The sequence below is a fragment of the Calidris pugnax genome, unplaced genomic scaffold (assembly GCF_001431845.1).
Source record: "Calidris pugnax isolate Ruff unplaced genomic scaffold, ASM143184v1 scaffold15, whole genome shotgun sequence".
NCBI classification, from domain to species: domain Eukaryota; kingdom Metazoa; phylum Chordata; class Aves; order Charadriiformes; family Scolopacidae; genus Calidris; species Calidris pugnax.
In genome coordinates this window covers 7,871,025-7,896,615 of record NW_015090774.1, presented here as the reverse complement: position 1 = coordinate 7,896,615, position 25,591 = coordinate 7,871,025, and the positions used below count along the sequence as shown (strand labels likewise).

Here is a 25,591-nt window from a genome sequence, read left to right as displayed (position 1 = left end):
GGCGGGGCCGCCGAGGGGTCCGGGGCGGCGGGGCCGTGCCGGTGCCCACCGAGCATGCGGGCGGAGGGCGGGGAGGGGGATTGTGAAGCCGGCCCCGGGCGAGCAGCGGTCCGCACCGGCAGGGCTGCCCGCTCCGAGAGCCCCGGCGGGCCCTGCCCGGTAAACTTTTCTCAGTCCCGGTGGACGCCCGGCGCCCCGGAGGAGCCGTCCGGCCGCCTGGATTTCTCTTCGCGCCGGAGCATCCTGCCATCTCTATCCTAGGTAACAGGTAGCCTTTATACCGGGTCCTTGCCGGTGCCCCGGGAGGCGCGGGGGCTCCGAGGGTCCCTCCGACCCCGCTCCTGCCTTTCGGTTTGCCCGGGGGTCGAGCCCCGCCGGTTTCCCCGCACGGCACCGCGTGGGTGGGAGCGGGATGGGCTGGATCCCGGCGTGGGGCCGCGGGGCCGCCTGCCCCGGGCTCTGGGCAGCGAGAAACAAGGGCTGGTTTAGCTGCAGAAAGGGAAATCCCGGTCTTTAAAAGGCAGTTGGCAGCGCCGATCGTTAAAGCAGAAGTGAAGAGTTTTTTCTGGCTCCGGTCCCTGCTTTCCTCCCTTTGATTTTTTTTTTTTTTTTTTTTGCCTTTTCTGGCACTCATCAGGACACTTGTTCAACTTTGGGTGATGCCGGACACTGCTTGCTAGATTTGAAAGGAAACAAAGAATAGAATATTTTTTTAAAGATGTTTTCCCTGCCAATAATGTAAATCTTGCTGAAGGTGTTGGGGTATGTCCAAGAGTGATTTGCTGTCCTTTGGTCAGTTTGGACCCTTTGAAGTCCATGGAAAAACCTGTCTAATACAGTCTCTTCCCTAAAAACAGAGATTTGTGAGTCTGATTTGTGAATCCTATTGATATTCCCTTTTTTTCTGCTCTTCCATAAAACAGATCCTAATTTATCAGCCTGCCAGACATAACAAGTCTGCAGGTATTAATGCTTCAGCCAGTGAAAGCCTCCCTTCCCAGAGGTGGCACTTGCATTCAGATGATGTTTGAGGGTCAATGGCTGTCCCCCCCTTCGCTTTGTCCCACCTGAGCTCTGATTCTTTCTCTTCGCCGTGCAGTTGTGTGGCTGTCGGAGAGGCTGGCCAGGGCATCTCTGAGACACGAGGCCAGAGGCAGGTGCAAAGGTGTCCCTAGCTACGGTGGTGTTGCAGTATGCGGGCATGGAGGAAGTGTTGAAGGATCAAGCTGCTCAATTTTGCTCCTGTGCCATCAGGATTGGGGTGTAAAGGTGCCTGTTCGCTCGGAGACCCTCAGGGAAGGAGCCTCAGTTTGCACGGCGATCAGCTGGCCAGGAGATGATGACCTAAAGCTGGTTAGGTGGGGAAGGACTCTGTGGAGCAGTGTGGGAGACTTGTGTGCCCTGACACCCCTAGCAGCCGGCTGCAGTTTTCCTGATCTAGTTGCATTTTCTGATCTCTTCTTCCCTACTCCACTGAGCTTTGTGGGAGACCTCCTCTGAAGTGGCTCCAAAGTTGTTAGCTCCAGGTAGCTACCGGCTGAGTGCGATCAGACCTGGCTGTGCGGGGAGGGGGGGCACAGGAATGCAGGAATGTCTTATTCCTGGGGCATTTCCTCCTGGGGAAGGAAGATGGGAAGGGATCCTTGTCTGTAAGTAATCCAAGAGCAAAACGTTTCTCCCCTTGCAGACAATGAATCGTTTCAGTGAACTGACACTGTTATTTGTGGCTCCTGGCAAACCAGATAAGAGCTTTTTGCCAGGCACTTGCTCAAATCAGTGCCAGCCCCAGCCTTGCTGATTGCCTTTCTCCGCTGCACTGGGTGGGAGAGAGGCTTTTGTGTACCACAGCAGTAATCACAGTGGTGCTTCAGAGTGAAGGAAGGTTGTTGCCAGTCCCCTTGGTTACACTGTCTCTGGTTCTGGTCCTTGTATCTCCAGGCCTTTGTATTTTCCAGAGACAGGATGCCACTTTGGAGAAGGAATTTTTTCTGTCTGGCTCTGCTTGTGGGGCTGTGAACAGCTATTTGCAAGACCTCTTTCCTCTCCCCTTGATCTAAACCTTGCATGAGGCTGGTTATACACGCTCGTTAAACGGGGAATTAAATCACATAGGAATGCTGCTTGCTTGATGTCTTCTCTATTACAGAGCTATGCTTAGAAGTTGAGGCTTTTTAAGTAAGTGTGTGGGCTTTAGCTAAGCTGTGAAAAAAAGCCTTGTAAACAATAAGCCTTTGTGATGAAGGCAGAGTTAAGAGTAATTATCACCTGTCCTATTAAAAATCTTCCCATTTTGGGGCATAGCCAAACTAATCAGTGTTGTGCTTTTCCAGATAACTAGGTGATCTTTAAGAGCGGCTCTGGGAAGCAAATGCAAGATGAGCAGCGGAGGACAGTGCAGAAGACGCAGAGGGCTCTTGGTCTGAGCCACGAGGATTTGAAGATGTCTGCGTGCAGTGACTTTGTGGAACACGTTTGGAAGCCCGGCTCCTGCAAAAACTGCTTCAACCCAAAGAGTTCCCATCGGCTGCAAACACCCCCAGACGTGGGAGCTTGCGGTGCGCTCCCGAATGGGGTTAGGACCAAGCCTGAGAGCCCCGCGTTGGAAGACGAAAGTGTAAATACCTCCCCCTTCTCAAAGCCAACAATTGCTGTGAAGCCAACTATGATAAACTCAGATGTTTCTGACGCGTGGGCGGATGTGAATATGAATGCAGATCTGTCACAGGTAATGATTAATCCAGTCAAAGCATGACTTCCCGTTACTTACCTCTCCTTGGGAGTGCTAGGAATATCTGTTAAAACGGTTTCCTTCCCTTTGTTTTACCTTCTGGTCTTGACTCAGGCTTTTAAGCCTTGTATTGGCCTCTCAAAGTATCTTTGGCTGAAGCTGAATGAGATGTTGCTCACAGGGCACGTACAACGTATTAAAAATATGTTGTTTGTTTAGGAACTTCCGGATTTTAAATGAGGATGCGGGTTAAAGTTATTTTCCTGGGAAGGCATACTGGAAAGAAGTCCTGTCTGGTTGCAGTCAGTGCTAATGGCATCCATGGTCTTTGGCCCCCCACCATTCGTGGGTGGGGAAGAAAGTGCCCTCCCTTCCTGGGCCAGGTCCTTGGGCTCCCAACCTTTGCCAGAGCAGTAGTACTCTCTGGGTGTAACGCTGCTGCCAGCCTGCAAAAGGGCAAGCCCTGGTCGTGTGACTGAGTTGGGTGGTTCACTCCTCTCCCTGCCCAGCTGATATCAGCACTGCCCCAGCCACGCAGAGCAAAGCCTGGGCTGATGTCACCCTACCTGTGACGTAGGTGTGCTCATGCGTCCCACCCTTGTCCCAGAGGAGAGATAGGGTTCTCCAGCTCTCTTCTTAGCCTCCCGTTGCTCTCCCCTGCTTTTCTTCTAGGGTTAGAGGGCACACAAGCACAGGCTGCCCTCGGTGGTGGTGTTTGATCTGGGTGCAGAGATATCTCCCCAGGTTGAGTTTTGCTCTATGGAACCAGGTTCTGCCACCCTGGGATGGGGGATGTCACTTTGCACACACATGTTACCCCCAGCCTCTCCCTCTCCTCCTCTCCCTGGGCAAGCAGGGTAGACCTCTCTCAGATGAAGAGATTTCGGGTGCATTTCCCCACCTGCTCCCCAGTCCCTGGCGCCGAGCGTCGCCAAGCTGCTATCCCGGGATAACCTGTGATCATCTGTGTCTGTGCTCTGGAGTGTGCGACTCCGGAGCAGCAGTGCGAAATGGAATGAAAATAAGCAGAGGGAGGTGCAAATATTCCTTCCTTCTCTGAATTGTTAATTGCACGGTGATTCGCAGACAGGATGACAGGTTGGACACGTTCCTGGCAGCGAACCCACAGAAAGAGAAAGGAGAATGCCTTATTTCAGCACATTGCCATTGTTGGTAACGCAAGGATTGCAAATGGTCCAGGAAATAGGGCAAGTGTAATTTAAGTAGAAAGGTTTGCGGTACTTATTGGTGGAGTGAGCAGAGAGTGTAACAGACTGTGAACACCAGAGGATTTTTCTGTGCAGCTGGGTTTTTTTGTTTTTACTTTTTCTTTTTTTTTTTTTTTTTAATATTTCTCTTGCATTTTGCATATGCACATCCTGACAGCACGCTTGTCTCTTTGCTCATGCGTCCCACCCTTGTCCCAGAGGAGAGATAGGGTTCTCCAGCTCTCTTCTTAGCCTCCCGTTGCTCTCCCCTGCTTTTCTTCTAGGGTTAGAGGGCACACAAGCACAGGCTGCCCTCGGTGGTGGTGTTTGATCTGGGTGCAGAGATATCTCCCCAGGTTGAGTTTTGCTCTATGGAACCAGGTTCTGCCACCCTGGGATGGGGGATGTCACTTTGCACACACATGTTACCCCCAGCCTCTCCCTCTCCTCCTCTCCCTGGGCAAGCAGGGTAGACCTCTCTCAGATGAAGAGATTTCGGGTGCATTTCCCCACCTGCTCCCCAGTCCCTGGCGCCGAGCGTCGCCAAGCTGCTATCCCGGGATAACCTGTGATCATCTGTGTCTGTGCTCTGGAGTGTGCGACTCCGGAGCAGCAGTGCGAAATGGAATGAAAATAAGCAGAGGGAGGTGCAAATATTCCTTCCTTCTCTGAATTGTTAATTGCACGGTGATTCGCAGACAGGATGACAGGTTGGACACGTTCCTGGCAGCGAACCCACAGAAAGAGAAAGGAGAATGCCTTATTTCAGCACATTGCCATTGTTGGTAACGCAAGGATTGCAAATGGTCCAGGAAATAGGGCAAGTGTAATTTAAGTAGAAAGGTTTGCGGTACTTATTGGTGGAGTGAGCAGAGAGTGTAACAGACTGTGAACACCAGAGGATTTTTCTGTGCAGCTGGGTTTTTTTGTTTTTACTTTTTTTTTTTTTTTTTTTTTTTAATATTTCTCTTGCATTTTGCATATGCACATCCTGACAGCACGCTTGTCTCTTTGGCCCGTGCAGGTCAGCTGGGGCATGGTTTCTGGCAAACACCTCCTTCTGAAATCAGGAGACGCGCAGCGGATCTGCCTCGACAATTTTGGCAACGGCGGTGTGAGAAAGCCCTTCCTTCACAACCCGCCCAGTGACTGCTTGTCTTGCTGTCCTCCTAGCTACTCCATGGTGGGACTGCGCAGCCTGGAGAGTCGAGTGGAGAGAAATGTCTCCATCCACAGCCTGGTGCTTGTGGGTGAGGTGGGCAAGCAGGAGGACAGAGCCAAAGAGAAATTTGCCCTGCCGCGTCAGGCCCTTTGCCCTAATCCATCTGTCTTGGGGGACAGAAACACCACAAACCCCAGCAAAAACCCTTCTTCCCAAGCCAGAGAAGGAGCAGCGCTTCCCTCGGAGGGTGAGTGCGGTCACTTCTCCTCCAGCTTTGAAAGTGAAGGGGGTGAGTACTGTTCGATCACAGACTGCCGCAGAGAGCACCCTGTCTCTCGGGAGCCACGTTGTGCGGAGGGGAAGGGCGCCCGGCGTGAGAAGGAGAGCCCTGCTCCCTGCGGATGGAGGCAGCGGGATGCTCCGGAGATCCCCAGGCCAAGCGGCAGGGCGGTCAAGTTCAGCGAAGAGGAGCACAGAGCGGTGAACGTGGCCTTCTGCATCACCAAAGACCAGGGTGATCCTCTCCCCTACGCCCTGTGTTCGGAGAGGAGGAAGCTGGCTCTCCACTCTGAACCTCCTCCCTTCCCTGAGAGCATGGGGAGCAGCAAGGCAGCTTCCTTTGCTTTGTCCCAGGAGGATGAAGACTTACCTCTCCCTGGAGAGCCCTCTGTCACCGGAGGGCCCCGGCCTGAGGGTTCAAGCACTCCTCAGCAGGCTCTGGTGGAGCCACAGCGCCCTCGCCTCGCCGAGCCAGCCCACGGTGATCCCATCTATGCCGAGAGCACCAAGAGGAAGAAGGCGCAGCTGAAGGCCGTTGGCGGACAGGCAAAAGGGGAGAAGATGGCCCGTGGCCCTGGCAAGGAGCAAGCTGATGGGACGTGGAGAGATGGCGGCTGGGGTTTGGGTGGTGAGAAGGAATACCAGGACTCCACCGGCCAAGTGGCAGCAAAGATAACCATAATGACAGCGCACACTGAGGATGATCACAAGACCATATTCCTCAGCAGCCCTGACTCGGCGGTGGGAGTTCAGTGGCCATGCATCAGCCCCACTTCCCACGCTGATTTTGGGGCTTCATCACCTGCCGTTGAGTCTGGAGACATTTTTCAAGCACCTGGAAGTGAAAACAACCCAAGATTTCATCTGGCAGCTCCTGCCAAGACCTCAGTTACGGAGGGTCCAGCCATTCCCCCAAAGATGTCCAAAAACAGCCAGGTGGGCAGTGAGGGGAACCGTATAGCCCCAGTAAGCTCCCATGTGCCAAGGTTTGGTGATGACAGCAGCCACGATGGAGCTGGTGTTCAGCTGCTGCCGCGGAGCTGTGCAGATACAGGTGCCTTTGGGGCATCCCCTTCTCCATGCACTCATATCAACGGGGTTTCTGCAGAGGAGTCCAGCAGAGGCCTTGCAGGCTCATCCTACGACAGAAGGCAGAAATACTACAACCCAACGTGGACCAAGCAGTGCCGGATAGAGGAGGAGCAGGAGGAGGAGCAGGAGCTCTTAACCCACTCGTGGGCAGCGGGAGCTGAGAATGGAAGAGCTGGTTCTGACCTTGTGGATGATGGCTCGATGCTGGAGAGCCAGACTGGGATCAGCAAATCATCGTCTTTCTCCTTTGATTTCCCTAAAGACAAGAGCAACGGGGTGGAGTTTGCACCGCCGCCACCACCGCCAAAAAAGCAGTCCAGGTACAGCCCTGTGAGTGTGTGTGTGGTGGCCTGTTAACCATCTGCAGTCAGGTTGTTTGCTGCAGGAACTGATTGATTAGGACGTGCTTCCTATTGTTTTTTTTCTTCCTTTCCTGTTCAAAGGTGGGCTTTCAGGAGCATGGTAGGTGACTGCATGGCTAAAAAGCCACCTACTTTTTTACTCTGAAAAGCTGTCAGATCTTTGCAAGTCCTGTTTCAAATGCCATGCGTACTTGCAACAGCCCTTCAGGGCTTGGCCTTGGGTCCCAATATTCAAGTGAGAACAAGGTCTGTGCCAGGGATGGCCGGTGTTTTGCAGGTCAGCTTGATTCTGTCTCAGCAGAATCCTTTGATGTTGAGTAGGATAGACATTTGGTGGTGTGAGCTTCTCTTGGAGGTGTAACCAGGGGACTTCTCTTGGTGATGATAGCAAGAGCCTCTTTCAGTTTGGCTCTAATGTCTTTTTTGCTTTTGAGGTTAACTCTTGAAGCTGCAGTTTCCCAGGGAGGACTCCTTACCTACAAGCAGGTAATTAGAGCTTGCCTAACGTGTGCTCGTGATGTGTGGGAGCAACCTGGCTTCAGGCAGCCTTCCCCTTGCTGCTCCCTTGGAAGTCAGGTTTGCAGGCAGGGTGACAGCAGGCCCTGCAAAACAAATGTGAATGAGGGAGAGCTGTCCATCTGAGAAGGAAGTAGCTCTGCTAAGCAATTAGAAAAGCCAGGCTTCCGATACTGTGTGTGCACCATTCAGTATCTGCAGCTGTGTGGATCAAAAACAAAAAAAAAAGGAAAGAAAAAAAGGAGAAAATGGAGAAAGAAAAATTGATTTTCTTGCTATGTAACTAATGGATTAGGTTGTCTGGTCATAGTGGGGGGGATACTTTCCCATTTTCTGTGTGTCTTGTATTTGCATTATTGCGTGCATTAGTTTTCTTACCTGAAACTGTGCATTGCACAACAGATTTGACTCCAGCTCCTCGATTTAAACGTTGAGAGAAGAAGGGATGAGTGTTCGAAGGAGAACTTGCTCTTGGGGTCCATGGTCAAGCTTATGCGGAGGCATCATAGACCTCCAGGGTGAGACTGTGGTTGGGCTGGCCCATCTTCTGTTTTGTTATCACGCTGAATTGTTTTTAGGATTGGCTAGCCCAGGGAACTAGCGTTTTAAATTGACCAAGTGGTGAACAAATTAGGTTTCTCAAGAAAAGGGAAGGGATGAACAAGACGCTTTAGTTCTCCTTAACGTTGGGCTTCCCGCTGTGATGCTGTGTGCCTGCTGGAGTCAGAGGAAAGAAAAGGACTACAAGCAAGTGAGCGCACAGATGAGTTTTATTGCCTTTAAAAATCAAAGAGGACACAAAGATGTGCTTTAGTTTTGACCCTGTGAACTTTCTTTCATGGCTGCTGCCACTTGGTGTTTCCTATAAGCCTGTGGCTTGGGATTGTGCATGCCACATGAGGTGGTGTTGAGATCCAGCAGAGCTGTGATTATATGATGCTGTCGAGCAGCAATCATTTAGGAAATGCTGAGTTGCCTGCTGAAAGTCCTCTAGGACCTGATTCCTTCCTCTGCAGAGCTGAGGTCGCTGGGCAGACCGGAAGGGTGGTGGCACTCAAACCCAGCAATATATATTCCAGCAACATCTTCCACTTGCAGTGCTAGGACCCCCTTCTGCCCATGGAAGAGCAGCCATGCAGAGCCTTTTGTCCATACTGGGGGCAAAGATGCTTCCCTCCCTCCCTTCCTTTCTGCCTTCGTGAGGGCTAGGAGTGGAGACAGGGGGCTCCTTGATGTGTCAAGACAGGGTGTCTCCTTGGCTGGGTGACTTGGACCAGTTGTGCTCCAAGCCAGGAGCATGGCCTGCTGTTGCTGTCCACATGGAATTACTGTCCATCCTGAGGGGCATGGAGCATTTTCTACTCCTTGGAAGGGCTGTTTCATGCTCTGGGGTGATTGGGCTGTGACAAGCTTCTGAGTCATCCTGAAAGCATCTGTGTGCTAGAAAGCCTGTGTGAAATCAGGCAGGGAAACTGAGGTCGGGGAACACGTGACATCCATGACCGGGATCTCTGGCAGAGCCATAAAACCTGCCAGGTGGTTGAGGTAGGTGTTGGCATCACTCTTACCCCCTGTGGCTGTAGGCCATGCGTTCTGCTTCATTTATTTGTCTCCTAAATGCCTTGATGCCCACAGCTGAGCCTTGGGGCGCCTTAATCAAAGAGCATATCCCTCCCTCCAGCTACCAAACCCCTGCGCAGCCTGCCTGAGGAGCAGTTGGATCAGATGGCAGGTTTCGCAAGCCGTGCAAACCCAGCTCGTTGCTTTGTTTGTTTGCTTTGAGATTGTTCTCGTTTTCATCTCAAGCGTGGCTTCTCTGAGCGTGTTGATGCAGGCGCCAGGGTGTTGTTACCTGCACGTGGCGGTGGGAGGGATGGCTACGTGCACAACTGGTTAAAATCACCATAGCAGGGTTGTGTTACCTGGGGCAGTCATTGCTTTGCAGCTTCGGGTCATGATATGACTCTGACCTGGTGCTGGAGGAACATCTCTGGTCCTCCTGGCCTGCAGCCAAGAGCCTGAAGAAGACAGGAGGTCTTGTACACAAAGATGACTCTGAGACACATCCATGCTCTCCTAGGCCTGGGCAGTCGGTGGGCATGTGGTCATCTATAATGGGAGAACCACCAATACTTCTGTTAACGCTTATGTAGTCCCTCACAGAGACAGAGAGCCTCAGCCCAAGATCTTCTCTGGTGGCACAGCTGCAAAGGCTCCTTTGGATGGAGGGATGAAGTCAGCATAGTCCTGGTGTGGCATGGTCTTGGGGCTTGAAGCTTAGCAAATCAGGGTTCATTTCAGCTGCAGGAAAGGGGTGCAACTATCCTTTTTCCTTCTAAATCTCAAGCTGCGGCAAGGTGTTTGATTTCATACTGGAAAATGAAGCCTGTCTGTTTGACTTTCCTAATTAAACTTAATTGTTTATATTAAAGAAAACTTGCATGTGTCTTCAAACTAGTTTCAAAGCAGAGAAAGAAGTGAGTGAGTCTGTAGATATTTTTTTTTTTTTTTCATCTTGGCTCTAACAATTAAAAGGGAAAAAAGTTTTTACAGGGTAAATTCCTGCCAGGCACTGGGGAAACTCTGTTTTTGCAGTAAGCTGTCTCTTAGGATGGCGGAAGGAGTGATTTTAGGGAGATTTAAAAATTGATGCAAAAAAGGAAAATAATTAACTTGCGGCTGTTTTGTCCTATATAAAGCTACTCTGGACCTCTTGCGACTGTTACTTCATGCAATTCTTTTTTCCTGCTTGTTTGAAAGATTATAGATATTTAGGTTTGCTTGGTCTGAAATGAAATGGAAAATTACTTTAATTACAAGAGGAAAGAGATTGGAAAGGGAGGATGGTGACTGGTCTTCTTCCAAAAGCTGGGATGGTAGTTGGCCAAGAAAAGGGCTCACCAGAAGAACTAGGATCCCCAGGACTTGCATGTGCAATGATGATTTAAAGGTTCTTCAGTGTGAAATGCTCTAGCGTGGCCTTTAGTTCCTTGCACGAGGAATCAATCTTTGCTGAAATTTATGTCCCTCTTATGCAGAGGGTCAAGCTAAATGGTCCTCATGGTTCCTTCTAGCCTGCAAAACCTTGACAGTTAATTTGTTTCACGTGCCTCTTAAAGAAAGGAAGCAGGGATGCTGTTTTGCATCTTGAAATGTTGGCTCTTGAGCTGTTTTCATCATAATTAATGCCACTTTCCAAAGGCAGTGCCATAGATGGCTTCTGAAGTTTGCTGAGTGCGCTCGCTTGGGGTAACAGAGGTGTGTAGTGCGGCACATCGTGCCACACGCCAAAGCTGGAAACAGTCAGGACAAATGAAATTGAGATGTGCCAAGCCTGCATGTTACAGTGCGGCTGGTGCCGCTGCCGCGCGTTGCCAGAGGGAACAGAAAACAAGAGCGCTACAAAAACCAGCCATGTTGGGAATTGGATCACCAGGAAAAGAGCCAGGTTTGTATCTCGTGGTGGAGGTGGTGCTTGCTGGCTGGTGGGACTGCGCCGTGTGTTCCTTGCCAGGACTCGGTCTGTGACAGAGCACCCCTGCACCTGAGACAGAACTTTCCCACTTTCTTCCAATTCCTGGGGCACCTGGCTCTTTGGAGCTCAGTGGCAGGGTTTATCCTGGTGACAAAAGCCACCTGGCTACATGGGGCTGCTGTGGCAATTATAAAAGGAGTTGGAAGTCACAAGGGTCCCAAACGTTGACTCTCTTCTCTTTGACTGTGGATGACAGCGGAGATTTGCCGTTTGGTCTGGGACAAGACAGATTTATTATTATTAAAATAATAAATAATAATAATAAACTCTGGATCAAGTGTATTTAGATACATAACTAATAATTAAATAATAATAAAAGAAGGGAGGATATGGCTTGAGCAGGAGAGAGAATCATGCTTCAGGACAGGGAGGGAATACACCCTTTGGATTCCCCCTGTGTTTTTTATTCAAAACTAACCAGGAATTTCTCATGCTGTTTCTGCCAGTGGGTCATTTTTAAAAGGTGGTGATTTATCAGTCAATCTTTTAGGAGAGATTATTTGTTTTAAAATGAAAGTCGTTCACTTTTCTGTGTGTTTCCTATGTTGCCAGCACAGAGTTGGAAATCGAAATGGGATTCGTTATCCTCTTCACCACATCAGAGCATTCAGTGATTTAATTTTTGACCCATCTGTCATCTTAGTTCTGCACTCCATCTGAACTTCCTCTTGCATCTCTAGGCTCCAAACTCTTGTTTCAACTTAACGTGCGCTACATAAAACCTTTTTGGTACAAGGAGGAGCAGTGTAGCCCTTTGGAGGGGGCCAGGAGTATTTAAAAATCCTCTTTTTTCCTCACCTTGATTTTGGTTTCCCCACGTTCACCAGCTGGTAGCAGAAGGGTAAGTAAAAATCCAAGCCTCAAATGTTGTGAGGTCCTGTGTGCTGTTTTTTAACTGCCCTGTGTATCCAGGGGAAGATCTTGGCAGAAACAGCAGTGGAGGGAGGAGGAAGATATAATTATTCACATTTCATGATAGACAAGCATATGGTATAATGGTGCTTCCACTTGTGTAATAATTATGCCCAGCCATGTGTTGTGTTTGGTGCTGTAATGCAGTCTGGCTTTTCTCTCTGCCGTGCATTAGTTTCAGTATTTTATTATGGGAGGGGGTGTCCTACTGACATTATCATTGGCCTTCTCCTGGAGCGTGGTTTGGTTTGTGGTGGTTTGTGTGTGTTCTCTGCTCTCCTCTGCTTCCTTCCCCTGTTACACAAGTTATAAATCTCAGCATCTCCGTTGTTTGTTCGAGTCCTCTCATCTGTGCTGAGAAGGAGAGACCCCTCAGAGGCTGGGAAACCCCCGTGATGGGGCTGCAGAGCAGGCGCTCCTTGTGATCGAGTGTTTGTGTGGGGGAGAGATGCCTTCCAGCATCCTCCCGACAGGCTGCACGTGTGATGGCCACTGGAAAGAGCAAGCGGGAGCCTTGCAGCTCTTGCCACTGAGTAGCCTTGTCCCCCCCCTCGAAACCTCCCTGCCCCTTGCGCTTCTGGAAGGTAACCAGATCTGCATGTCAAATCTGAGGCAGGGAATTCAAGCCGAAGGCATGCCCGGAGTCTGGGGGATTCCTGGGGCAATATCCCAAGGCATGTGTGTCTGCTGTGGTTAGGGGAGCCATGCTTTGGTGCCCATCTCCACACTCTCTGAGAAGTACAAGGTGTGCAGTCGGCAATGCTGGAGTCCCACAGCAGCCTCAGGTGGGACCCTTCATCTGTTAAGAAATGTGAAATTAAACACAAGGCTTACCACTCGAATATGAATCACAGGAAAGACAAAGCATGTCCTGGCTGGAGAGGCAGTGTGGGGCACGGCAAATTATCTGGATGCCTTTGCAACATTTCAGAACTCCAAACTGGAGGGGGCTTTTGTTTTGTTCCGTTGTTTTGGTTTGTTTTTTGTTTGTTGGTGTTTTTTTTTGTTTGTTACAAGACCACTGTTTTCAACCCTGACTTTTTCTCGGCAAGACTGTGGGAACTGTGTGGAAAGCCAGCTGGATGAAACTGTTTAGGGTGGGAAAACTGGGGAATAGTGAATGGGAAGGCTTGCCTGAATACTCGAGCGTGTTGCGTGGAGGATGTTGAGTAATTGAAGTGTATTTAAAGCCATCAGAATAATTTGGAGAGCTGGAAATCCTGTCTTTTTAGGTTATTAGATTGGGAGAGCTGACTCCTGTGGCCTGTTCTTTATACACTGACACGTGAAGGAGGCTCTTGTGTCAGTTACTTTGAGTTACGCTTGAAATTGCTCAGCACCACTTAAGGTGCTGAGCATGGATTTTTAAAATAGAGGTAAATTAACCACTGCGACATTTTTCTGAAGGGGACTGGAGCCCACCAGTGTTAACAAGCCAGTGTGGGAGCAATCCCCCTGATTTCTTGGGGTTTAAGGTGGATCAATGCTCTTTATTTCCAACATCCTTTGGTGAAACGGGTGAGATGGAGAATAGGAACCTGTGCCCTTGCAGTCACGCGTGGTGGGAAGGAACACTAGCAAAGCAGGCAAAGTTCAGGTTAGCTGTAAATCAGGATCCCACAGGCTGTGGCAGTGATGGGCTGTTCAGCTCTTGGGATGGAATTTTACTGAAATGTGAGAGTTTGACCCTAGCAAGTGTTTTCAGCAGTTCCTTGGTATAGTGGGCAGCATTTTAATCCGTGCAAGCTGCAGCCTGGGCTTCAAGCAGCTTGTAGGAAAAGAGGGAGATGCAAAGGGGAGGTATTTCCAGGCGGTGTTAGCCGGCCCGGCTGTAACATCTGAAACAAGAGCAGGATGTCGTTTAAGCAGCAAACAATTTCTATTTCGGTGTGCCTATTCAGGAACTGCATTTTACATAAGTCACGGCGGTACGGGGAGGAAACGGGGGCTCTCTCTGTGCATCTGACTCCACCGCCACGTTGAGCTGGGCGAAGGCAGCAGCCAGCACGGCTCTGGCAGACGCCGCCTCGCGCCCAGGTTGCTTTGCTTGGAGGACTAGGTGTGGCCGTGGCGGTGGACCTTGGACCCCGCCGAGCAACGTCCCATCTCTCCCTGAGTGCGGGAATGGTAAGGCAGCTCTGCGCATTTGTGTTTAAAGTGATGGGAAGGAAGCAGAAATGCACCAGCTTCTTCTTTGTTTGAGGAGCTGGGGGGTGGTGGTGGTGGTGTGGGGAGGGGAGGAATGTGTCAGAAGACCTCTCGTTTATGCAAATCGAGACTGGCGCTCTTGCAAAATCTTTTCTTACGGATTCAAAAGCTTCCTTGATTCTTGCTGGGTCAGATAGTGCACCCGAATGGGTGTGCACCCGTGCCTTTTTTTCCCCCCCCCAGAATTACTAAAAGTTAAAACATCTGAGAAAGTTATAGGATAAAGATATATCTTTATAATAAAGGAAAAAGAAAAAAAAAAACCAGAAAATGATTTAATTCCAGTTGGTTGCTTTCAACAGCATTAATCGTAACAGAGCTAAAACCCTCAATCATCTCTCTCTCTCTCTCTCTTTCTTTCTTTCTCTTTCTATTTTTTAACTGTGACTTGTGTGGTGCATTGCAAAGTTTTGTAAATCATCCCCAATAGGCTTGCTGTGGTAAATTCATCAGTGGTGCAAGACCAGTGTCTCTGCTGAGTTATACCTGAGGTGGTTTTTAGAGCCTTATTTTCATCAGCCCCTGGGTATTTTTAGACCGAGGCTGCTCAGGCAAATGAGGAAGTCTGGCAGAAGTTTCTTCCGGGCTTCTCATACGCTCTGCTCTCCATGTGGTGGTGTGGACACGAGAGTAAGTGCTTTGTCTGGATGGGGAACGAGACATTTCTCAGTCTTCAAATAAATATCGCTCGTGGCATCTGCTGTGCTTGGGGGTTTTGGAAGAGGAGGGCTCCTGCGCGCGTGAACAGGGTGCCACAAGAGAACGGTCGTGCCCGTCTTTTGTTTGTCTTTCTCAGCAGCCATTCAGCCGTCTGATTAGGAAACGCCGGATTCCTTCCAGCCAGATAGCTGGTGGAAGTCCTTTTTCTTTTTCACAAGCCTGCCACTAACCTTTTTACGTTCTTAATCAACGTCGTGTTGAATTTTATCAGCAGATTGGCAGTTTTGCTTAAAAAATGTGGACTGATAACCTTCCTTTGCTGGCTGATAGAGAGTCTGAACTGTACCAAAGCTAGGAGTGTTTGCGCTCTGAACCGCTGCCTGATTTCAACGGTTTCTGTTGTTTTCCAAGGAGGAAAAAGTGAAGAAAATGCAGAGGAAATGCTTCATCTTATTGAAAAGTCCAGCTTGCCTTCAACTGATCACTTAAACTGTGACTTGGCAGGTTATAAGCCCAGTTTACTGTTAACTTATTTATTTTTTTAGATGGAAGCTGCATGGAAAACTGTAGGTCTTACATTAAAAGCTGCATGATAGGTCCTAAGTTTGGCAGGCATTTGTTTTCTGCAGGGGCGCTCCTTCCTTTGGAAGGTGTCAGTTGTTACTGGGATGCACTGAGGAGACAACAGCTGCTAGGAATGGCCTCTTCTTCCGCTTATGCCTCCGCCTTGAAGGAATTGGGCTCTGACACCCAGCCTCAACCTGCCCTTCTGTGTAATGGGAGGAGTGATGCCACTCCCTTCCTTTGAGAACTTTACTCAAGGAGAACACTGGTGTGTTCCCACTTCCCAGTGATGGTGTCCAAGATGTGGTCCAGGACCGCAGGCAAAATGGGCACAGACTGGGGCTGGATGCTGTTGGCTCTCTCAGCTCAAGCGTAGCTGTTTTTTTCATGGGGGGCTGGCACGGGGGCTGCAAGGCTATAGCCTGCTCAGTGCCAGTGGAATGCAATCCCCAGGTGGCGGAGAAAGAAGACAATTGCACAGGAATGAGCAGCTGTGGGATGGTGAAAGGCTGAACAGTGTCTGTATGGATGGGCAGGGACCAAGCTGAGGCTACTCTAGGCTTGAGGCTCCATGCACGAGTGGATGCAGGGGGATCTTTTGCCATGTGTCTCCTGACTCTTCTCTTTCACTCTCTCTAGGCATGCTCTGAAAATGAACCCGAATAATGCTGAGTTGGAGAGGGTCAGCAACAGCTCTGCTGAGAGCCTCAGCCCACCTTTCAGGAACGTCCGCGTCACCTTCACAGCTGGCTCCAGCGACAGCCTTGACTCGGACACGCAGACCGGCAGTGATGGCAGTAAGTGACCATTTCGGTATGGGAGAGGTAGCATCGGACCTGAGGAAAGAGTTAACCTCCATCCTGAGGCCCACTGCTGGGGCAGCATCTTCAGAGCAGGGATCATGAGGGTCTGATCACCTAGTTCCCCCAGCAACCCTTCATCTTGCCACTTCTCCTACCCTTCTGCCTCTTGATGCACTTAAGACAAATGTGGCAGAATCAAGCCAACGTCATGGGCTTTTTCCTCTTTCATTTATCACGTGCCAAAGTCATTCATCCTCTAGCTCTCCTCTTGTCTGCATAAAACCTCTATCTGAGAGCAATTGTCCTTATCCTGCTTGTGCTTCATGCGTAGCACAAGGTCACAAGTAGCCCTGTCACAGAAGGTCTTCCATAGATTTGAGGAGTACCAGAAGGAGTCTTGTGCTAGAAGTGATCTCTCCCTCTCATTGTGTTCCCAGTTATTTCTTGAAGGGGAAAAAATCTGCCTGCACTCGTTCAAGTGAGATTAAAAAAATACTTACTATGAAGTCACTTTTTTCATCAGTGCGTAACTTAGACATGCAGTAACGTGTTCAGCAGCTCAGAAAGTATTTCCTTTGCAAAAGCAGTCCTCGTGTAGTGGAAGTTCTCTCTTTCCAAGAGCAACAATGTGCAGCAATAAAATTAAGAACCAGAGCTCTGGAAACTACATTTTTCCACCACTAACTTGGAGTCTGAGAGTGAGACTGTGCCAGGAAATTGTACAGAGGGAAGAAAAACTCACATATGTTGGATCTTTACTTGTTGGGCACAGAAGCAATTTGCTGTCAAAAATGATATGGGACAAGAGGATTTCTCTGCCTTCACTAACAGAAGCAACTGTTTCAACTCATCTTGGGAAAGCTGAGTTTTTAAATGAATAACCCGAATGCAGTTTTTCTTGCTGATGCAAGCAAGAAGCTATGCAGTCAATCACCAAGTGAGGTGAGCTCAAATTAATTGGCTGGGCTGTCAGATGTTAAAATATGAAGTGAGCGGGAGCTTTCAAGTCCTTGACATGGAGAAGGACTCTACGCTGAAGGTGCAGAGCACTATTAGGAAAGCTGTGAAAGGGTTTCATTTGTTATCCTGTGCTTGGGGCAGAGCCCAGCAGCACATTAGGGGGAAAAAAAAAAAAAAATAAGGTAAGAGCAGTTTGGCATTTGTGGGCTAGGCATGTGGACTGGTTGCCAAAGCTTCCAGTGCTGACGTTTGTTCTGTAAGACTCTGTCAAGTAAACCTTGCCTCTTGAAATGGGGATTCAGCTGCGTGTCCTGGCAGAGATACCTCTCTTGAGTTGCTCTTGGGCTGCATGCTGAAAAATTTCTGTTGGCTGTATCTTCTGCCAAAGTCCCTTGTACTGGAAGTGGCAAGAGATGCCATGCTGAATGATCCCTACCTGTGGTTTTTCACAGGCTTTTAACAGGCAGGGCATGATGCGGGTGTCTGGGTTTTCATTAAAACTTGGGGCATGCATCTCTGTTGAGCCGTGGACTCCACAGCTAACTGTGCAGCTGCAGAGCAGCTGAAACTGGAGAGCAGTCAGTTGCTCAGCGACAGGGTGTACAATGCAGGCAGACACCTGGGGCAAGGGCCCAACAAGAGTCAGATAGCTTGACACCCTCGGGGGCAAAAGAGACGCACTGATTCACAACGTTTCCTACCGCGCTGTTTCTGAGCACGTTGTCAGAAATGGGGTGCTGAAACCACCTTGCTTGGGAAGCTTATCTTCTGCAGAAGCCAAAATCACTGCTGCTCATTCCTGGGTGTCTCTCAACACTGTTGCTTGGGATAGGGTGTATAGCAGCAGGAACATACAGGCAGCCTTGGCAGTGGAGGGGACAAATGAAAATTGAGGTCATGCTACCAAAAGCTGGTGAGGAGGGACAGGGACAGATCGTGCTGGCACCCACTCTGGTAGCTGAGAACTGGGGGACCTGCCCTCACCTCGTGTGGTCTTTAGTAGTGAGCAGCTAACAGGATTGCTGTTCTAGCACAGCTGGTGTGGCTTTGAGCCTGCGTGTGACACACCAGGACAGGCTGGGAGCTCAGGGATCCAAGCCCCTGCGCTTGGAGGTTGTGGGTGAGTCATTAAGGGCTGTGACAGAGACAAGCGCCTGCTTCGGGCTGATATGAAGCTGCCCCAGGGTGTTCCTGGGGAGCAAGCAGAAAGCCACTGTGAGGAAGTGCCTGCTGGCAGCTGAACGCTCACCGGCAGCCTCGTGAGGAGCAAGGATGGCTTGCTACCACTCTGCAGCTTTGGAAGCAGGGTTCAAAGAGAGCAATAGATCCCACCATCTGCTGAGCTTGCTTGGAGCAAAACCACACCATGCACCTTTCAAGGCCTATGCCTGCATGCAAGGTGTTAGCAGAGCTCAAGTTTATCAAGAGTCCTGGCCATCATTCAAGCGGCATAGAAAATTCTCTGAAATAATTGTCTTTTAATTTCCCCTGCAGACCCCTCCACTCATCGTTCGTTAACCTGAAATTATTGCTCTTTATTTCAATGTTAAATCATCTTTTTTTGCCCCCACCCCCTCTCTGACATGCAGCTGTATTATCTGTCTCCAGTCTGGGCAGGGTAGGAAGACAGCTGCTATAGCTGCCTGAAGTGAGCCAGCCATCCCAACCCGACCCATGTGGAGCTGCTTGGGGCCAGGCTGCCCTCCGAGCAGAGAGGAATGGCAATAAGCTGGGAGACAGATGGCCAGAGGCCAGTTTTTTTCGGGAAGGATGGAAATTGCCAAAACCCCAGGCCTTGCCCAGTGACCCTTACCCGGTGTGAAGCAGAGAGGCAGGTTCAATAAGCTTCTTGGGCTGCTCTGGTGGAGCTGGAGGGCTGGAGCTGTGTAGCGTGAGTCACTCTCTCCTTATCCTGCCGTGCTGCTGAAGCGCTGGGTGGCAGCTCCCAGGTGAAACGGGCTGTGTTTAAGAGATTGTCCTCGTATCCCCAGTGCTTCGTTCTTATCTCCCTGTGGATGACATCACAGCTTAAATATTTACCCTCTACTAGCTTTTTACTACTGTGTGTGCAGTTCATAGGGGAGTGGTTTCAGGGGGTGGGGGAGAGGAATTCCTCTAGATGGCTGGCTGCGGCCTGCCTTGCAAACCTGCTGTATTAAACTGGATTAAATCCCTAACCCCTTCAGCGAAGCCTTGCAGTAGTGAATAGATGAGGACTGTGTGCTGAGTTCGGACACAGCCTGGCTTGCTGCTTTGTTCCTGGCCAGGGCCCTGGGAGAAGTAGCCTGTGGGGGTGGCAGGGACATGGAGAGGGACCTGTGCTCCCAGCCCACGAGGGCCACTCATGGCATCTTCTTGTGTGTCACTGTCTCCTAGGGCACTCGTCTGAGTCGAACCACTCGCCGCCTCCAGCTGAGAGCCAAGTGTTTCCCTCTGTCCCTTTCCTTCCTGCCTCCGGTGAGGATGGTCCCTCCTCTGCCCCCAGCTGCCCACCCCCTCTGCCCCAGAAGAAGACAGTGAGCAGAACAGTGTCCTCCCCAGATGGCTTTTTTGGGGGACCGGTGTCTTCAGGCCGAGCACCAGGTGCTGCCACTCCCAGGCTGAACGTCAGCCACTCCGAGAGCAATGTCTGCCTCCGAGAGGAGTCTCCCTTTGTCCACCCAGCCAGCCTGGGGGGCCGTCCCGGCGCCTTCTCCTCCTCTGAGTCCCTGGAGAAAGGCTCCAAAGGAAATGGCTACTGGGGCTCAGCCACCGGTAAAAGCACAGGGGCTTGCGCCCCCAGCAGAAACCTCCAGTCCCTCTCCTCCTCGCAGCTCAGTGTGTCCAGCCAGGTGTCGTCAGGCTCCAGCCTCCAGCTCCACAACCTCCTGAGCAACATGGACAGCAAGGAGGGGGTGTACACCAAGCTGGGGGCCCTCTACGCCGAGTCCTTGCGCCGCCTGGTTGCCAAATGCGAGGACTGCTTCATGAGGGAGCAGAAGAACGAGCTGCACTTCAGCGAGAACAACTGGTCGCTCTTCAAGCTGACGTGCAACAAGCCCTGCTGTGATTCGGGGGATGCAATATATTACTGTGCCACCTGCTCCAAGGACCCTTCTACCACCTATGCTGTGAAGGTAAGCCCGCACCCAGAAAGTATCCAAGCTTATCCCCATCTTCCAGCTGGGAGGAGCTGCAGGGTCCCAGACTGCACGGGGGTCTGTGGCTGAGCTGGGACTGAACCTTTGAGCTTCGTTTTCCCCCTTTCTGACATGTGGGTTTGAATGAAAGAGTGGGAAGCAGACCCAGTGGTAGGCCTTTGAGAAGCACCATCAGCACACAGTGGCCTGTTTTCTCTGCTTGTCTTTCTCACAGATGAAGCCTGGCAAGCAAAACCCCTTCCAAAATTGCCACTTTTCCCCTACTGCTTGCAAAGGCTCGTTTGAAGTAGTAGTTTTCATTGTAACGGATGCCAGTCAGATGCATATTGCTGCAGACTAGTAGTGTCTGAAACCCAACCAGTTTCTCTCTAAAAAAATCTTTGTGCAAATACTATCTTGTAAACTCAGAGGCACAAGCTGATGAAAGGCTGTTCAAAAGACAGCATTTTTGCCTCTGCCTGCCTTTTAAGTGGAAGGTCTGACCCAGAAACCATGTGAGTGCATACATGATTTTGAAACTACAGGCGTTAGGATATTGCAGATCTTGACTAAACAATGTGAGGCTGACCCAGACATGCTGTGTAAGGTCAGGACTGAAATATTTTCCTGTAACTCTACAGAATCCTTATTTGAAATGGAAACTTGAGGTGCAATAGTTCAGCTCTTTGAAACCTGGATAAGTAAGCTTATCCAACCTGTTCTATGGGCATCCCGTGGATTTGGGGTTCTTGACCCATGTTACTATTTGAATACAAAGCCTTTAAGTTCTATTCTGACTTAACCCTAGGGGCATCTCATTGCTGCTTACTCTTCAGGTTGTTTTCAAAACCTAAAGTGATTCCCCCAGAAAAACACTGTCAGAGATGCATTAAGCAAAGAAAAAAAAAATCTCTTCTGAATCATTTCTACCATTATGAACCCCAAGGGGATGTTTTATATAAGTGATGGCTTTAAAGCTAGTTTGTATTCTAAAGTACAGTCAACCCAACAGGGGGGTTGGTTTAACAACCAGAATGGAGCTAGATGAGATCTTGAACCAATGCCCTTAGTCCAGCACTCAGAGCTGCAGCTTCTCCTGTGTGTTATACCTAATTCCATTGCAACTTTTCTCCTGACACCTGAGAACTGCCTGGTGAACTGGTGTGCTCCTTTTCAATCTGCGGTTCCCTGTGACACGCACACACCTTTGCTTTTGCCTGCTGTGTTGGGTGGGGTTCAGAGGCTCAGCTCTATGGCTGTAGTGCATGAATTTTTGGCCAAGGCAGAAGCAGCACGTTTCAGTCTCTTAATGGGACCGTATTTGGGCCCCTGCGTGTGATGTGGGCTTACTCTGTGCCCTTGGTATGCTGCAGGGTGCCTTAACAAAGCCAAACCCACTCCAACAGGGCTGCACTCTGCCACTGTAAAGTGGTGTATGTGTTTACACACCTCCTGCAATGTTCCTGTGTGCCACCTTCCTTTTGGTAGCCAAAGTAGAGAATAATTGTGAAACTTTACAACTGGCTGATTCCTAGCTGCCCCTCCTGGCTTCTAGTACAGACTTTTCCAACATAAAAGGGATCACAAACTCATAGTTAAAATTAGACTTGGAGAGTTCGTGGGCAGAGGATCTGACTTGAGCCCAAGGAGCCTGCTGAGGAGCAGGAGCCAGACTTTGGGCTGTGCACGGGCAGACATGGTTATGTATAAAACAGTTAGAAGGAGACAGGATTACATGAAATGTCTTTAGGGGAATTAAGCCAAGATATGCTCCACGCCTTGGCTTCTGTCTCCGCTAAAAATGGGTGACTAAGCCAGCCCCAGGCTCCTTCCTGGAGCTTGCTGCATGGAGGATGCCTTTGGTGCAGTCAAAGTCACAAAGAATGGCTGGCCAGGGAAGATATCCCGGTATTCATTGGGTTGCAGTTATTCTTCCAGAGACTTCTCTCTCACAGGAGTTCCTCTCTTTTTCCTAAGCCTTACACGTCTTCCCTATGTGAGGAGGAACAAGCAGGCTTGTTCGGCAGAGGGCTGGAAGGCCTCCTCCACCTTTGGGGACTTTCTGCATCTTCTTGCATCCTGCTGTTTTAGTCTGCAGTCTGCCTAACTCTCCAAAGCTTGTCTTTCCACAAAATAAGCATGCAGCCACAGCGGGGTATTTTTGTTTAGAAAAGAGAGGACAATAGGGATTTGAAATGCCCAGTCTCCACAGTATCGTCTCATCTGAGTGAATTACCTGCAAATGCCTAGATTCAAACCCCTGCTAGAGGAATTCAAAAGCAGCCCACTTCTCCAGCTCCTCTCTATTCTTGCATCTATTTTAACTCGGAGGCAAAATTGATTTCTTGTCCGATTTTGCACGCAAGCTGTGACTGGCAGTGGCACGCTCCAGGGTTTGAAACCTTTTATGCCGAGTTTCAGCCTGTTGCTGATTCCTGTGGGTAAGATATAAATACATTGCTAAATAAAAGAAAGAAAGAAAAAAAAAAAAGTAGTGTATAATAGAAATGCCAGAAGGCCCCATAAGCTAATGGATAGTCCTGTAATAAACCTGAATTTGAGTTTGTTTAGTCTTTAATGCAGTCTTAAAGCATACAGAACAAAATGAAGATAAAAGCCATGTGAGTATAAGAGAATCCAGATTATAAAATGTTTTTTTCCCTTGGTTTTGCTGCACTCTCACTTATTTCTAAGCCTGTTGTTTGCTCCCGCTTTCTCTCTGTTGTTTTTTTTTTTTCCCTGTGCTGGTAAGTACAGCTTGTTGCTGGTTTCCCTTAGCCATTGATCAGGGGTTGAGAGTAGTCACTGACACAAGGAAGCAGAGTGGTTGAGGAGGATGTGAAAGTGACTCCAGGGCTTAGGACCAGGCAAGGGTTAGGTGGTAGGAAAGTGCTGGAGGTCTCTGTCCATCTCTCACTCCAAACAGGGCCATCCTTACAGTCACGTCACGTTGTGTGGGGCTTCATCCAGGCAAGTGTTAACTAGCTGCAGAAATGGAAGCAGCACATGTTCTGCCACAGGCTTAGCTTTTACATCATGGATGCCATCGAGATTCCCCTCTGCAACCCAGGAGACATTCTGCAGAGGGAAAAGCAATGTCACTTCTTTTGGCAATGAAACAAAGTCTTCAGAAGTCAGTCATGGGAGGACTACCTTCCTCCTTTCCTGAAAATATTGGGCATTGCCTGGCAAAGGAAGCATGCCCAGAAATGCAACCCAGACATCTGGTTGCTGAGGTTGGGGTTTTGCAGGACGAGAAAGTTCTTCAAGCCAGGAGACTGATTGAAGTAATAAAGGGACCAACGTGCACCCTGCTTCTACTGATGTCTTCCTTAGCATCTGCAAATCTCAGTTTAGGAACCCACCTCTGAACTTCTGGTGTCTGCCCTGTCTCTGTCAATGACTGATGAGACTTTTCTTTTGGTCTCTCCTCACAGATCTGTAAAACCCAGGAGTCCAAGGTGGCAGCTTCGTACTGCAGCCCTGCAGTGCCAGTCCACTTCAACATCCAGCAGGACTGTGGGCATTTTGTGGCCTCTGTCCCCTCCAGCATGCTGCTGGCCTCAGATATGGGGAAAAGCATGCCTGGGGATGGCCTCCATCCCTCCCGCACTGCCAGCGAGCACGACTGTGTGGTGGTCATTACCCGGGAGGTGCCGAGCCAGACCACTGCCGACTTTGTGAGGGACTCGGTGATGTTGCACCAAGCCAAGCCTGAGCTGTACGAACGTCGTGTTTGCTTCTTGCTCCTCCAGCTCTGCAATGGCCTGGAGCATCTCAAAGAGCACGGCATCATCCATCGTGACCTGTGCCTAGAGAACCTCCTGCTTGTCCCCTGCAAGCCCCCCATGAGCTGTGTGAAAGCCAAAGATGACAAACACTTACCCCGCCTCATCATCAGCAATTTTTTGAAAGCCAAACAGAAGCCAGGAACTGGAGACTCCAAACTGAAGAAGAGTCAGGCCCGGCTGGCCCCGGAGATTGTGTCGGCTTCTCAGTACAAGAAGTTTGATGAGTTTCAGACTGGTATTCTCATTTACGAGCTGCTGCACCAGCCTAACCCCTTTGAGGAGAAAGTGCACCTGAAGGAGCAGGAGTATAGCCCTGAGGACCTCCCTGCTCTGCCTAGCTTGTCCATCTACTCCCGGGGACTGCAGCAGCTGGCCCACCTGCTGCTGGAAGCAGATCCCATCAAGCGTGTGCGGATCACCGAGGCCAAGAGGATGCTGCAGTGTCTGCTCTGGGGCCCCCGGAAGGACCTCACCGAGCAGCCTACCAGCCACGAGGAAGCCCTCCGCCGGGTGCTCCAGAACTGGGTGGACATGAAGCGCGCCCTGCTCATGATGAAGTTCGCAGAGAGGGCTGTGGACACGGAGCGGAGCATTGAACTGGAGGACTGGCTGTGCTGCCAATACTTAGCGTCTGCTGAGCCCACCTCCCTCTCACACACGTTAAAACTGCTGCAGCTGCTCTGACCTCCGATGTGTCTTGGGGGCAGCTGAGACCTCCCAGTTGCCTTGAGGCTAAAGGTGCACAGCCCCCTTTATAGGCGAGAGGCTCGAATCTCAGCTGCGACTGCACGTTCACCTCCTGCCCCACGCTCCACTCAGAGTGCACAAGACATGTTTAGTACCCTCAGCACTCTTAATTTGTGAGCAGGCAAAACTGGGAACCTACCCCTATTTTGGGGGATTACTTTTTTTTTTTTTTTTTTGGTATGATAAGGTAAATCTGTGGACTAATAAACTCCTGCCTGCGTGTGTGCATGTTTCTAATGAACTCAATGTACTTGAGTTGATTTCTGTGCCTGGGGGACAGTCCTTTGATTCCCCACACACCCCCATAGCATCAGAGCCTTTTTGCTGGGGAACGCCACCCCTCTCCAGAGTGGACAGCAGGGACAGCAGCTTGGCTGCTTCTCCTGGGAAGTAAAAGCAATTTGCATAATGCTCGTTGGTGAGGGAGAACCAGGAGGGGCTTTCAAATTCATGTCTTCCGTAGTTTTTGGCATACATTTTGCTTCTCACTTTCAAAACAAAAATTGCTGCTTTTTTTCTTCTGTGTATCAGCTGTGTTTTCCACTGTGGACAAGTCAGTATCAGCTGCCTATTACCTTTGTTAGATACTACCATAGTGTGGCTCTCCTGTCTAGTGGTGCAGCTGGGCAGGCTGTTGATTGTGAAAGGGTGAGAGAGAGCCCAGGATGCGTCTGTTCATGAGGATGATGCTGCATGCTGGGAATTACCCCTTGTAAAGTTAATGAAATGGAAAATCCCCAATTCACCTCCGAGGCCTTTGAGGGGGGAAGTCAGGGCCAGGTTCCTTTGCTTTCCCCATCCCTCCAGCTTCTTCCCTTCACCTGGTAATTCACCTGTCCCTTGTGTCTAGCATTTATTTAACCCCTTTATCGAGAGATGAGCTGGCATGTGAAAGGCTAGGGCCACTAGCCTGTGATCTGGGACAGTCTTATTGCTGCTGGCATT

At 50.0% G+C, this 25,591-nt stretch overlaps 1 protein-coding gene across 1 annotated transcript; it reads left to right on the top strand.

Annotated features, from left to right (window-relative positions):
- Positions 1-2,334: 2,334 nt before the first annotated feature.
- LOC106888472 (tyrosine-protein kinase SgK223) lies at positions 2,335-24,881 on the top strand. The gene is made up of 5 exons (XM_014942726.1): positions 2,335-2,725; positions 4,961-6,789; positions 15,866-16,023; positions 19,366-20,105; positions 23,546-24,881. Exons 1-5 carry the CDS (start codon positions 2,369-2,371, stop codon positions 24,581-24,583), a joined length of 4,122 nt encoding a protein of 1,373 aa, XP_014798212.1. The 5' UTR covers positions 2,335-2,368; the 3' UTR covers positions 24,584-24,881.
- Positions 24,882-25,591: the final 710 nt, after the last annotated feature.

Coding starts and splice junctions, on each gene's coding strand:
- LOC106888472 (XM_014942726.1), top strand. CDS start 2,369: ATGCAAGATGAGCAGCGGAGGACAGTGCAGAAGACGCAGAGGGCTCTT. Junction 2,726..4,960: donor TGAATGCAGATCTGTCACAG/GTAATGATTAAT, acceptor TGGCCCGTGCAG/GTCAGCTGGGGCATGGTTTC. Junction 16,024..19,365: donor GCAGACCGGCAGTGATGGCA/GTAAGTGACCAT, acceptor ACTGTCTCCTAG/GGCACTCGTCTGAGTCGAAC.